Source organism: Coenobita brevimanus, chromosome 51 (assembly GCF_032717465.1).
Source record: "Coenobita brevimanus isolate Jiangsu-jjx chromosome 51, ASM3271746v2, whole genome shotgun sequence".
Classification (NCBI taxonomy): Eukaryota; Metazoa; Arthropoda; class Malacostraca; order Decapoda; family Coenobitidae; genus Coenobita; species Coenobita brevimanus.
In genome coordinates, this window is record NC_137004.1 from 1,208,463 (window position 1) to 1,222,119 (window position 13,657).

The window sequence follows — 13,657 nt, forward strand, 5'->3', positions numbered from 1 at the left end:
TAAAAATCCCTGCCTTACCGCACCTTATAGAGCAGTGTGAGGACAGCGCGGAGCCAGTAACGGCGAGGGTGTGGTTGTAGGGCCCACAATGTAAATATTGGGTGGCGCAAGTCAGGACTGCGGTGTGGTGCAGGGCAGAACTGCAGCACAGGGAGACATGTGGGTAGCAGCAGTGTGCCCATGTTGAAGTTGTGGTCTAGCACATGGCACAGGTTGGACAGGAATGCATTGAATACTGGTGAGGATCTGTGGCAGAGAAAGTATGCTGCTACATATATGGAAAACAAAAAGAGAAGAACAGAAAGGAGGAATATACGTGGAGGATAAAAAGAAAGGCAGATTATATACGGAAAAAAGAGAGATGGAAAGGAGGAATATACAGTGATACCTTGGTTATAGTGCAGTTGGTTATCATGGTTTTTGTTATCATTGCTAGATAAAAATCTACACTTTTGCTGTAACTTTTTTTTTTTTTTTTTTTTTGGGGGCTAAAAAACATCAATTTGTGTACCTGAGTTGACAATGTTGATGCAATGTCTGTGGTTTCTGACTGTTTTGAGGGATTTGAAGATGAAGCCCTTCTCAAGGAGTTAATCCCAGGCGATAATCACTAAATTTCTATCCCCTAGCTTCAGAACCCTTTACCTCAAGCCCACCCCAAGTCTCTCCAAAGTATGTGTACCCAGTGGCAGACTTAATATTCTTCCTTATTGTGTCTTTTTCATCACTTTCTATTAATCTAGCATTGCCTATGTGTGTTTCTGGTACTTACCATGATGGTAATAGTATGTACTGTATGTGCAGTATTTTGTAAGACTACTTTGTTGCAAATGGGAAAATTGGGATTTGAGCTTGGGAAGCCTGGGACCAATTAGGATAAATCCCATATATTCTGTGCATTTGTTACCATACACCATATTAACAACCAATTATGCACAATAACCACGGGATCACTGTATATGGATGAAGGAGAGAGAATGAGATGGAATATATTGCATATGGAGAAGAGAGATAAAGGAGGATTATACAGCAAGTCCTCATTAAAAGCCACTTTTCAGGCACTTTTATTTTTGCTGCAAATGTAAAGATAAAGGTGAGGGCAGACACCATGAGGAATCTAGCCATGATGCTCATTTCCATAACGGTGACCATTGGGCCTGTGGTCACCCATTATCCTGGGATACAGGGCAAATGCATCATCCAGGTCACCACAAATACCTTTCTTAAGTTTTACCCAAGGTACTCATTTTACCTACCAACCCAGAAAGCATGGACGGGCACCTAAGTTGAGTGATAACAGCTGCCTGCACCAGGATTTGAACCCTGGCAATGATGGGTCAGTAGCTTTGCACTCAGTGATGCTAACCACTAGACCACCATGGCCATGGATGAGTTGTCCAAAGTAAATTTTGAAGGAAAAGAAAAAAAAGTTCCACTGCTACCTATAATGATGACTTGCCATTTTTCTTCAATTAACAACAACAAAAAATAAAAGTTAAGATACTGCGACTTGCCATTTTCCTTCAATTAACAAAAAGTTTAAGATACTGTACTTTAGAACATATCCCTAACTTAGAATAAGAACTGCATACAGAGAAGAAGCTGGTTTAAATGGACTGATAACACCAACACAAGTTTATTTTAGTGTTTGTATGTGAGGTGCCTGGTGGTCTAGTGGTTATGTAACAGCCGAACTGAAACTTAACAAATTAATCACTTGTCTGACTGAGATTTGATCTCAGACCCTACAGCTTCATACGTGCGCACATTACCACTGAGCCAAAGAGAGGATCCCCACTTTGCCTCTAGGCAACACGGACTTTTACAGACCCCATTACGTCACTCATTTCTCCCCTTGGTGATTAATTTGGTGAGTTTTGAAAACACGGTAGTGTAGCATCAGAGGCTACCATTGGGGACACTCCAGACCACACCGAACAGCTCATCCCCGGGATGTAAGGACTAGGACGCTGTTAGCTAACTAACAACATCTTTGCCCTCCATGCCTCGCCTCACATCCCACACCACTGCCAACCAATGTAATACCCAAGCTGAGACTTAACAAATTAATCACACTGTCTGGCCAAAAGTCGATATCAGGCCCTTGCACATAATACGCATGCATGTTACCACTGAGCCAAAGAGAGGATCCCCTGCTTGGCCTCTAGGCAACGCGGGCTTTTATAGACCTGATTACAGTTAGAAAGTGCTAGTCTGAAAGGCAGCCTTCTAGTGGTTCAATCCCTGCGAGATGCTGGGAGATTTTTCGTAACATGATGCCATCAAGGGAAGTAGGAGTGTCATCTACCCTTAACCTCTGCCATGCTGATGATATGTAAGGTAGTTTACCTCTCCTGAATCATTGCTTTACAACCAACGTAAACTGTGTCTCACATGAGGCTTGCAGCATGGCCTGTGTAGACCTTCACTGTGTCTCATATGAAGTCTGCAGCTTGGCAAGGATTAAATGTAATAAAGATGTTTATTCTCATGTCCCTACACCTTCAATGGGGTCATGCGGGATTGGCTGTTACCACTTACCCTGACAATAAGGACTTACTGTACATTATTCTCTTCACTTACTATACTGAACAAGCTGGTTTTTAACATATCGAAGAGAGTGTATGTGAGTGAGGTGGAGGGGGAAAGAGGGAGGGGGAGGCCGAGGATGAGATGGAGAGATGGGGTGGAGAGGTATATGAGAGAGGGGGGTGTGAGTTGGGAGCAGGGGAGTGAAATGGCGGGGGACAGGGCGACTTGGAGGCGATTTGTTTGTGACCACCCCAAACGGGATTGAGGCATCTGGCAATAGATAGATAGACCTCCCTTAGCCTGATGATTGTAAGTTTCTGCATGACCTACCTTAGAAGAGTTTGTATGTTTCCTGCCCCGATGTTTTTGTGTTTGCATATGACCTATCTTAGCTGGTGTTTGTGTATGACCCACCATTGTGCTTGTATCTGTGTATAACCTACCTTAGTTAATGTTTGTTTGTGCATGACATACCTTAACTGGTGTTTGTGTGTGATCTACCTTGGTGTATAATGTAACCTACTTTTACTGTGTCTGTGTATGACCCACCACAGCCGTTGTGTGAGTGTTTATGACCTACCCTAGCTGATTCACAGCTGTGACTTACTTAAGTCTAGTGTTTGTGTGCATGTGTTAGTGTGTCATCATACATTAGCCTGGTGTTTGTGAATAATTGTGTGCATCTGTACAGCCAACCTAAGCCTGGCATTTATGTCTATGTACTGTATTTACCTAGTTGTAGTTACTTAGCTGTGATATACAGGAAATGAGCTATGCTCGTGGTGTCCTGTCTCTGTTTCTCAATAAGTCAAATTGTGCTTTGAACTTCTTTAAATTTTTTACTGGACAATCTCTTTGTACAGGCTATTCCACAGGTATATGCATCTACGCTTCCTATCACATCCACATCCACACCACAACGCCCCTCTATATCCTCATTCGTCAGCCTGTCTCTCCATGTGACTCCACAGGCTCCTCTTAAATATCTCATTTCCACTGCTCTCACTCTTGACTTGTGTCTTTCCAGCAACGTCCAAGCTTCACTTCCATACGTTAGAGTTGGTATCACAATACTGTCATGTAGTAACTTTTTCACTTCCATGCTCACTTCCCTGTTTCATATCACTGCTTTCAAGGAACCAGCAACCTTTCTTCCCTGCTGTTTAGATTCCGTTTCTTACACACTCTCCCAAACTCATCCACCAACCCTTGCAGCTCCCCTTCGTCTTCACTCAACAACACAGTATCATCTGCAAACAACAGTACAGAGAGTTTCCAAACGCTATCCTTTCTCACCAGGGCCACTCCAACATCCACTACCTTACCTTGTACCTCTTTTTTACCCCATCCATGTACAGATTGAACAACCATGGAGACATGACACATCCCTGTTTCAACCCAACTTTCAAAGAGAAAAATTCACTTAGTTCACCATCCACACGCACTGCAGCCTTTGCACCATCGTACATACTCTTCACAGCATTCAACAACTTCCCATCTACTCTATATATTCTTAACACTTTCCACAATCCTTGTCTATCCACCCTGTCGTATGCTTTCTCCAAATCCATGAAAGCCGCATACAACTTCTTTCCCTTCTCTAAAAACTTTTCCACTAAAGATCTAACAATGAATATCTGATCTACACAACCTCTTCCCTTCCTAAAGCCTCCCTGTTCCTCTCCAACTAATTTCTCTGTTCTTTCTCTAACTCTGTCAATAAGTATCCTACCATACACTTTTCCTATTATACTAAGAAGACAAATGCCCCTATGATTACCACACACTTCTTTTTCCCCTTTTCCTTTGTACAAGGGAATAATTATACCTGACTTCCAATCCTCCGGGACTCTACCTTCCTCCCAGGCCAATCTGCACATCTTCCACATCCATTCTACTACTATCTCTCCTCCATGCTTCAGCATTTCACCACACACTCCATCAATTCCTGGGGCTTTCCCCGATTTAACTTTCTTCATTGCTTCCACAACTTCTATCCTACTGATTTCTTCCTGTCTTCTCACCTCCCTCCTTCTCCCAGCCACTTATACTCGCATTACTTCCATCCTCTACGTTCAACAATTCCTTAAAGTGTTCTCTCCATCTGCTCACTTTTTCTCCTTTCTCCACTAGTAATCTACCATTTTTATCTTTCACTTCCCTGCTAACTTCACTTCCACCCTGTCTTACTCTTTTCACCTCTTTCCAGAACATTTTCTTACAGTCCCTCCACTTTACACTCAAATTCCTTCCAAATTCCTCATCCACTCTCTTCTTACTCTCTCTTACTAATCTTTTCACCTCTCTCTTTCTTTCTACATATAACTCTCTCTTCCGCCTCTCAACTTCTTCCACACCCCTATTGCTCATCCATTCATTGTATGCTTTCTTCTTCTATGCCACAGCGTGTCTCACCTCTTCATTCCACCATGCTGTTCCTTGCACCCCCCTCCATCTTCTCTTCACCCCACACACCACATCACATGCTGCACATACTTCTTCTGTAAATATCCTGCACACACATTCCACGTCTCCCATCTGCTCCAATTCATATTTACCCAATCGTTCCTCCACTTCTCTCTCATATTCTGCCTTTTTCTCATCCTCTTGGAACCTTTCCACTTTCCTTGCAACTACTCCTTCTTCCCGTCCTTCCCCTCTTCTATTTCTCCATCTTACTTGGATCTTGATTCTGGCCACCACCAAGTAGTGGTCAGAAAGTCCACTCCCCCAGCCTCTATAAGCTCTTGCATCCATTACACATCTTTGCATCCTTTCATCCACACACACATAATCAATCATTGCCTTCCTTTCATTCAGTTCACCACCCGCCCATCTCATCACTTTCCATGTATACCTGTGCATCATTTTGTGCCTGAAGAGGGTATTGGCTATCACCAACCCCCTCCCAGCACAAATGTCCACTAACGCACTGCCATTCTCATCTATCTCAACAGGCACACCCCACTCACCAACTATTCCATCCACCTTCACATTCCCTACTTTACCATTCATTTCACCAATCAAAAACACTCTCTCATTCCTTCCAAACTTTTCCATGCAAACTTCCACATTTGTCCAGAACTCTTCTCTCACTCTACTTGCACGATCTTGCGTTGGTGCATACATGCACACAATCGCCCACATTTGTATTCCAACTTTCAATCTTACCCACACAATCCTCGACCCAAATGATCCATATTCTCTTATGTTCTTCCTCCATCTTTTACTCACAAGAATACTCACTCCTTCTTTTGCCCTCTCATTCTCCCCTACTCCAGCACATATACCCCATCCATACTCCCATTCTCTCACACTCTCACCTCGCCATTTAGTTTCAGTTACTCCACATACATCCACTTTTGCACCCTCAAGCACCTGGACAATCTCTCTCTCTCTGTTTCACCTCATCATTTGCACCCCCTACATTCCGTGTTGCGATCCATACCATGTCCTTTGTCCAGTCCTTGGTCATCATCTTTTGGTCAGTCCTTGTCCGAGGCTTCTTGTTCATCTTTTTAGTTCTCACAGTCTATATCTCCTTAATGCGGCCACCTCCTGTGTTGCTGTAGAATTCTGGTCGCTTGAAAAAGACATATGTCGACTTAAAAAGAGTTCAGGAGACTAAGGTATCAGTTTGCCTGAGGGCTGTGGGACTTTTCCAGTAGAAACTCGTAGACTATGAGATCAGCTCATTAAAATGTTTAATATCTGGATGGGTTTCACAGTCATTACACTGAAAAGTTGTTTATTCTTAACACGGACTCAGCACACAACCATGGTTGGAAGCTGTAAACGAAAACATTTACCAGCAGAATTATGTGAAAACTTTTTCACACGCAAAATCTGCTCCACATGGAACTGACTCAGCATGGACGTTGTTAACACTAGAGAAGTTTAAGGGACTCATTGGCAGGATCTTACACTAGAATAAATGTGAGTTGGATATGTATTCCCAGGGAAACAAGAAGCATCTCCACGGTATGGGCTGCATAGTCATTAAGATGCTAACTTTTCCTTGTAACTCCCTCCCCCCTCTCTCTCTGAGTGTGTGTGTGTGTGTGCGTGTGTGTAAACGAGGTGTCTACTACCGCAACATTTAATCACAGCAGATTTATTCTCTCTCTCTCTCTCTCTCACACACACACACACACACACACACACACAGTGTAGTAAACCTTTTCCTAACTTGGTTTCTAATATATATACTGTACTATTCCTTTATTATTTGTTTGGGCTACACGTAATCAGAGAGGTGCTTGAAGTACAGAAACCTCTAGCTGGCTGCGAGCGAGATTACGAAGCGTACCGCGTGGGGTTATGGGGTCGGAGAGAAAGGTGGGAGGGTTGGGTAGGAGTGTGGGACAATGAGGAAGGGAGGAGGAGGGGATAGCTCTCCATCAAGCAGTGTTACAAACACCTTAGTCCACGGAAAAGGAAACGAACTTATTCCGACATCTGTACCTTAGCTTGATGTTTGTGTGATGTACCTCAGCTTGATGTTTGTGTGATGTACCTCAGCTTGATGTTTGTGTGATGTACCTCAGCTTGATGTTTGTGTGATGTACCTCAGCTTGATGTTTGTGTGATGTACCTCAGCTTGATGTTTGTGTGATGTACCTCAGCTTGATGTTTGTGTGATGTACCTCAGCTTGATGTTTGTGTGATGTACCTCAGCTTGATGTTTGTGTTCTCTATCCTGGCTTAATGTTTGTGTGATGTACCTTGGTTTGATGATTGTGTGATCTATCTTTGCTTGATGTTTGTGTGATTTACCTTAGCCTGTGTTCATGTGCTTTTGTGTGGCCTACATTAGCCTGGTGTCTGAGTGTGTTTGCTTGACCTACCTTAACCTAGTGGGTGAGATGATGAAGCAGCGTTCAGTGGGACTAAACCCCATCAGGACAGACAGATGTCGCAGGACCAGATTCATCACCTTGGCACTACCTTTGTCCTCACTACCACCAGCCTATTGGATAGAATGGGAAGATGTTGGATAGTTGTAACCCCCTTAAAATGATGATGCATTGTTAATTTTATTCTTGAAATTCCCAGAGATTATTTTATTTACCTTAACCCATAAACTATGATAAACTTGAAATCAGAAGTGCAACCCATGTGCAAAAATTAAATAAATAAATAAATAAAAAATATATATATTTCAGTTTCTCATATTTGTCTTCTCGTCTTCTCAACTGATAGAGGATGTGATAAAGAATAACATATATATCAATATTTTCAGGTTGATGTATGCCATTGTTTGGCTGCGACAATGGTTTGAGGTTAGATAACTCTGGGCTGCTGAAATAATATCTTTTTTTTTTTTTTTTTTTTTTTATGTGTCCGACTCTGGGCAAAGGCTTTCAGGGCCTATATCTCGGGGACAGTAGCCTATCCCAAGGCCCAGTAGTCCTCCTACACCTCCACATGTCACCACTTCGGCGCTAACACCCACCGTCCATACTGAATACATGCTAAGGCTGTCTCACACAGGACTGGTGTACTGGTATTAGCGGGGGTACTTTTATGACATGTCGGCAGGTCATCTGGTAGATCAGGAAAGTCTGCTTTTTATGGAATTCAAATCCTTAAACTGTTCCCTGCCCCAACCGGGATTCGAACCTGGGTCCATCAGGACTGCAGGCCGCCTCTCTACCGATTCAGCCACCGCAGTATACTGTATTTTATTTTTTCCAAAGACCAGTTTTATGGGTAAAATATTTAAGAGAACATGTTGCAGTACAGTATGTGTGTGTGCGAATTATCAGGTCAATATCTACTGCAGTTTGGCCATAGAGAGCATGGATATTTTCTTTAACTTAGGCAAAAATCCAGCTTGAGCTGGATGTCACAGTTTCGTTTCGTTTTTAGAGGCTCCAACATGCTTGCATGTGTCGGCCTTGGTCACCTAATGGCGGCTCTCCACGCTGCACGATCCATTGCAGCCTCCCTGTTCAGTCCCTTAACCCTGAGGTCACACTTAACGACCTCGTCCCATGTCTTTCTCGGTCTACCCCTCATAACCCCACCCCCAATATTAACACTTCTCACCTTCCTCACCCAATTATCATCCACCATCCTCTCCACATGTCCAAACCATCTCAATCTACCTCTCCTCATCACAACACCAATACACACCAGTCCCATCCTACCTCTCAACTCCTCCATCGTAAACCCAGCCCCTCCAGGCCTTGGACACAGGGACGCACTGCACATCCACCTAATCATTGTCATTTCTGTACGTCTGAGCCGGCGTATATCTTCCTCCTTCACTGCCCAGGTCTCGCTACCATACAACATTACACTCCTAACACATGCTGCATACAAAGACCCCTTAGCACGTAGGGAGAGTCCTCTCAATGTCAGGAGAGGCAAGAGCTCCCTGAACTTCTTCCAACCACTTCTCACCCTAGCCACAGAGCTAGCTCCAGCCCCACCTCCAGCACACAACATGTCTCCCAAATAACAAAACTCTTCCACACACTCAAGAGATTCACCAGCAAGTTCAATCCTTTCACGTCTGACAATCTCCATCTGCTCACCCCGGCACGCCGCACACATAAAATCAGCATTATCTCGAAGTCTACCTCTGATACCACTACATCTCTTATGCACCCATTTATTACAAACACCGCACAAGATGGAATTACTTCCCACGCCCTTGTGGCAAACTGCACATGGCCACTCTCCCTCGTCTTTGACAGTACCGCCACCAACCCTAGATATCATCATTTTTGTTTTATCTGCATTTACCCTTAAACCCTTTTGCCCTATACCATCTCTCCACTTCCTAAACCTTTCCTCCGCCTCCCTTTCATTCTCTGCAATCAACACCAAATCATCAGCATACAACAATTCCCACGGAAGTCCGTTTCTAAAGTCACGTGAAAGGGCTTCAAGTACAATGATAAACATGGGACTCAAAACTGACCCCTGATGCACACCAACATTCACGGAAAACTCATCACTCAAATCTCCATTCACTCTTACCTGGGTGTGAGCACCCACATACATGGCCATAACCACCCTAACCAGCCACTCCTCCAAGCCAAGCTTTCTCATTGCCCACTTCACCACCTCTCTAGGGACTCTGTCAAAGGCCTTTTCCAAATCAACAAAAACAAAATAAAGATCCCTTCTCCTACCAATATATTTTTCCTGAAGCTGTCGAACAATGAATATGGCATCAGTGGTCCCCCTACCTGGCATAAACCCAAACTGCATCTCATCAATATTCACTCTTTCTCTAATCATACCTTCTAAAACTCTCTCCATTACCTTCATTATCTGATCTAAAAGCTTCATACCTCTATAATTTCCTCTTTCCAGGGCATCACCCTTCCCTTTATACACATTTACAATTACACTCTTCAGCCAATCATCTGGGACAACACACTCATAAATAATCCTATTTATCAGGTCAGTGACTAAACTCACCCCTATATCGCCTGAGGCTTTCAACATTTCGGCAGTCAACCCAGACACACCTGCTGCTTTCCCCACCTTCATCCTGCCTATTGCCTCACTCACAGTAGCAGTATCAATCGAAGGCCAAGGGCCAGACACTGGATCTGCTGGCTCCAAACCTTCCCTGTCCCAGTCAAACTCCTCATTCAACAACCAGTTATAATGCTCTCTCCATGCACCTTTAATATCCTCACTGTTCACCACTATCCTTCCTTCATCATTCTTCACAAACTGCTCACCTATGATATCCCGATTATCCCTCTTCACCTGACTTGCCACCATAAATATATTTTTCCTTTCCCCATGATTTAGGTTATCAAGTAATTGTCTCTGTGACTCAGACTTTGCCCTGTATACCTCTCTTCTAGCCCTACGCTTGGCAGCCAAATATTCCTCTTTGCTACCACCCTTCTTCCATTCCTGGGAAAGCCTTCTTTTCTCCTTAATTGCAGCTTCCACACCCTCATCCCACCACCAAGTTATTTTATGTCTTGGTGGTCCTCTTGTCCAGCTGCATGTTACATCAGTAACTCTCAAGAAATTGTTCTTGAGGGCTCTGTACTGTTCATTAACGCCTCTGTCTACAGCTCCCTGTTCAGCCACCACTCTCCTCAACTCGCTATAGAAGGCATCCCTTACTACTTGGTTTTTCAGCTTCCATATTTTCCTTCTAGGTACATAAGTCCTCTTTTTCATCACTTGTTCTTTAAGCATCAAATCACAAATCAATAGTTTGTGCTGCTGCACACACTCCTCACTTCCTATAACTTTAACATCCCTCACTAACCTCCTATCGGCCCTTCTAACCAGAAAATAATCTATCTGACTGCTATTTCCCCCAGACTCATACGTAATTAACCTACTGTCTCTTTTCCTAAAATATGTGTTGCACACAATCATGTCCATTGCCTCCCCAAACTCGAGTATCCTTTCCCCTTCTGCATTCCTTAGACCATACGCACATCCCCCATGCACTCCTTCATAACCTTGTACTGCTTCACCTACATGACCATTTAAGTCCCCTCCCAAAATCACTATCTCATCATCCCGCATACCACCCACTACACGTATTAAATCATCCCAAAATCTATCTTTCTCTGATTCATCCAATCCTGCCTGTGAAGCATATGCCGATATAATCGCAGCTATCTTTCTTCCCATCAGAATTTTCACCACCAATATCCTATCGCTTACTCTCAAAACATTCATAACATATTCCACCCATTTCTCCGCAACCATCACACCAACACCTCCATATCCGTCTGTCCCCCCCTGCCAAAACAACTTATAGCAACAGTCCTTCCCAACAATCTTTCTGGCTGATCCACCCCTGTACCGGACTTCCTGCAAACACGCCACATCCACGCACCTCCTACTGAATGCCTCAACGGCTTCCCCTGCTCTTCCCCTCAAACTTCCCACATTCCATGAACCCACCCTCATCCCCATGGGTGATTTACTGTCCTCAGGCTTGCTTTGAAACTTATTTTGTTTTGTCATCTTCAGTATTAATAAAGGGGGACAGACACAGCACAGGTCCCACTCACTGCACAGTCCCAGGTCCAGGCAATGGATCTGGGACCCCTAGCCCACCAGCTTACCAGTGGCTGTGGTAGTGGCCTCGGGGCACCCTGCCAGGACAGCTGCAGGGACACCCTCCAAGCGCGTCTTGGCACTGCAATTATCCCGCCATTATACACCCACTGATAGGGCAGCCTCCTGGGGTGCTACTCCCAGGTTCGGGCCCCTCTCTATTGGGCAGAAGCGGCAGCCTGGGAACCGCAATGCCCTGTACCCTCTAGCACAGGCCCGAGCCCCATCTTGCCCTGGACACACGATCTATGCTGGCGGAACCCCCGCCACGCCTCCCCCCAGAAGTCCGCCACTAGGTAGCGGGGGCAAAGTTTTCTGGCCTCATGCCCTTGCTGGCGCCAACCCCTGTAACGTAGTGGGATACGTTGTGTGAAATGTAAACTGCATGTGGTGTAGTGCATAGATAGTTAGAGGAAATGTTTGGGAGAGTATGCTGGTCTACTCTCCATGTTACTGTCACACTGAAAAGGTCAGCAAAGGGGGATGGTTAGATAGCTAGTGAAACAGGAGCTCCAGCTCTCCCTATCACCAGCATTCCCATTCCCCTCGGGAGTACTACCCTGTTCGGCCCGTGCTACGGCCTCCTCCTACCTAAAACGAAGGAATAAAATCTGAAAACCATAAAAAACAGGTCAGAAAATATCAAACACCTCTCCATCACTTACTTCTTGTAAGTCCATGTCTGGTCCTGGTTGTCATCCTTGCTATCTCCCCCAAGGCTTGGGGACAAGTGGTGCTCCCAAGCACTCACTCATCCTCCTCAAAGCCCTCAAACCCAATCACTTCCAGATGAAACATAGGAGGACCCATCGTTAAACCAGGGCTTGAACATTGTTAGGCAGTGTAGGGTGGTATTTCTACCCCTATCACTAATCCGGGGAATCGCATATAGGGGTATCATATATCAAGATTTGCCTGTACCTCATATTAGTCAGTGAAGTATCTGTGATGATGAGAAAACAGTGCGGCGCTACTTTACATCGGTGTAAAAGCTTGGTTAAAGTAAATGATATTTCTTCTATATTTCTTCCAGTCGCACGGCTATGGGTCTGTGTAAGGGCTCGGCCTCCCGAGGTGAAGGGAGGTTGAGAAGGTTTATGACCTGGGTTGCTACGCACGAGGCCTTTGAGGGGAAGCTGTAAGCATAGGCAACATTATTGTGTGATGAATATCCAATAAAGAAACCATGGTACAAGACAGGGTGTTTTGCAATCCCTACCTGTATGGAGAACATCTTGGCATGTTACAAAGGGTGCCAAAAAATTTGTGTTGTACATACAGTTACTAAGAACTATTATGATAATTTTCCTATCGATATTAATATTTCTGGCAGAGGTATTAAACTGAACCTTAAAAACTGTACAGGATGGGTGACAGTGGACAAGACTAGAAATTATTATGAGAAAGGGTGTCACACTTAACCTTGGGAACTGAGATATTCCAAATAATAAAGTTTAAAATGGAATACTGACTGAAAAAACTCAATCTGGTCATCAATAATAAAATCAAACTCTCATGCAATACTGACCAATTCTGCACGTCAACTACAGTAAGCTAACAATTATCAGGCGTAATTCAGCCAGCCCCTTTGTGAGATATTGCAGCATGCCTTATATTGCATAGGTACCCCTAACTGGCTATCCATTCATCACTGAGCCGCATAATGTGTCCCTACCCTAAGCTGTTCATCTCAATCCTCTATCCAAAAACCTTTCCAACAATATTACCCTTGAACAGATTAAAATCAAGCACAAAATACAATACAGCACTGATACAGTACTGTACATATGTGTGTATGCACCAACACAAGATCAAGCATGTAGAGTGAGAGAAGAGCTCTGGGCAAATGTGGAAGCATGCATGGAAAAGTCTCAGAGGAATGAAAGAGTGTTTTTGATTGGATATATGAAAGGAAAAGTAGGTAATGTGGAGGTGAATGTAGGAGTTGGTGAGTGGGGTGTGCCTGCAGAAATGGACGAGAATGGCAGTGCTCTTGTGGACATTTGTGTGGGAAGGGGGTTGGCAATTGCCAATACCCTCTTTAGACACAAAATGATCCACAGGT

The 13,657-nt window shown here is 44.2% G+C and overlaps 1 protein-coding gene across 1 annotated transcript in view; it reads right to left on the minus strand.

Moving 5' to 3' along the window:
* The window catches only part of unc79 (UNC-79 domain-containing protein), a 384,753-nt gene that overhangs the window by 166,003 nt on the left and 205,093 nt on the right, over nt 1–13,657 (minus strand). The window contains 2 exon segments of the mRNA XM_080272838.1: nt 24–246; nt 7,380–7,501. Of these exon segments, the coding sequence (XP_080128964.1) occupies nt 24–246; nt 7,380–7,501 (345 nt within the window).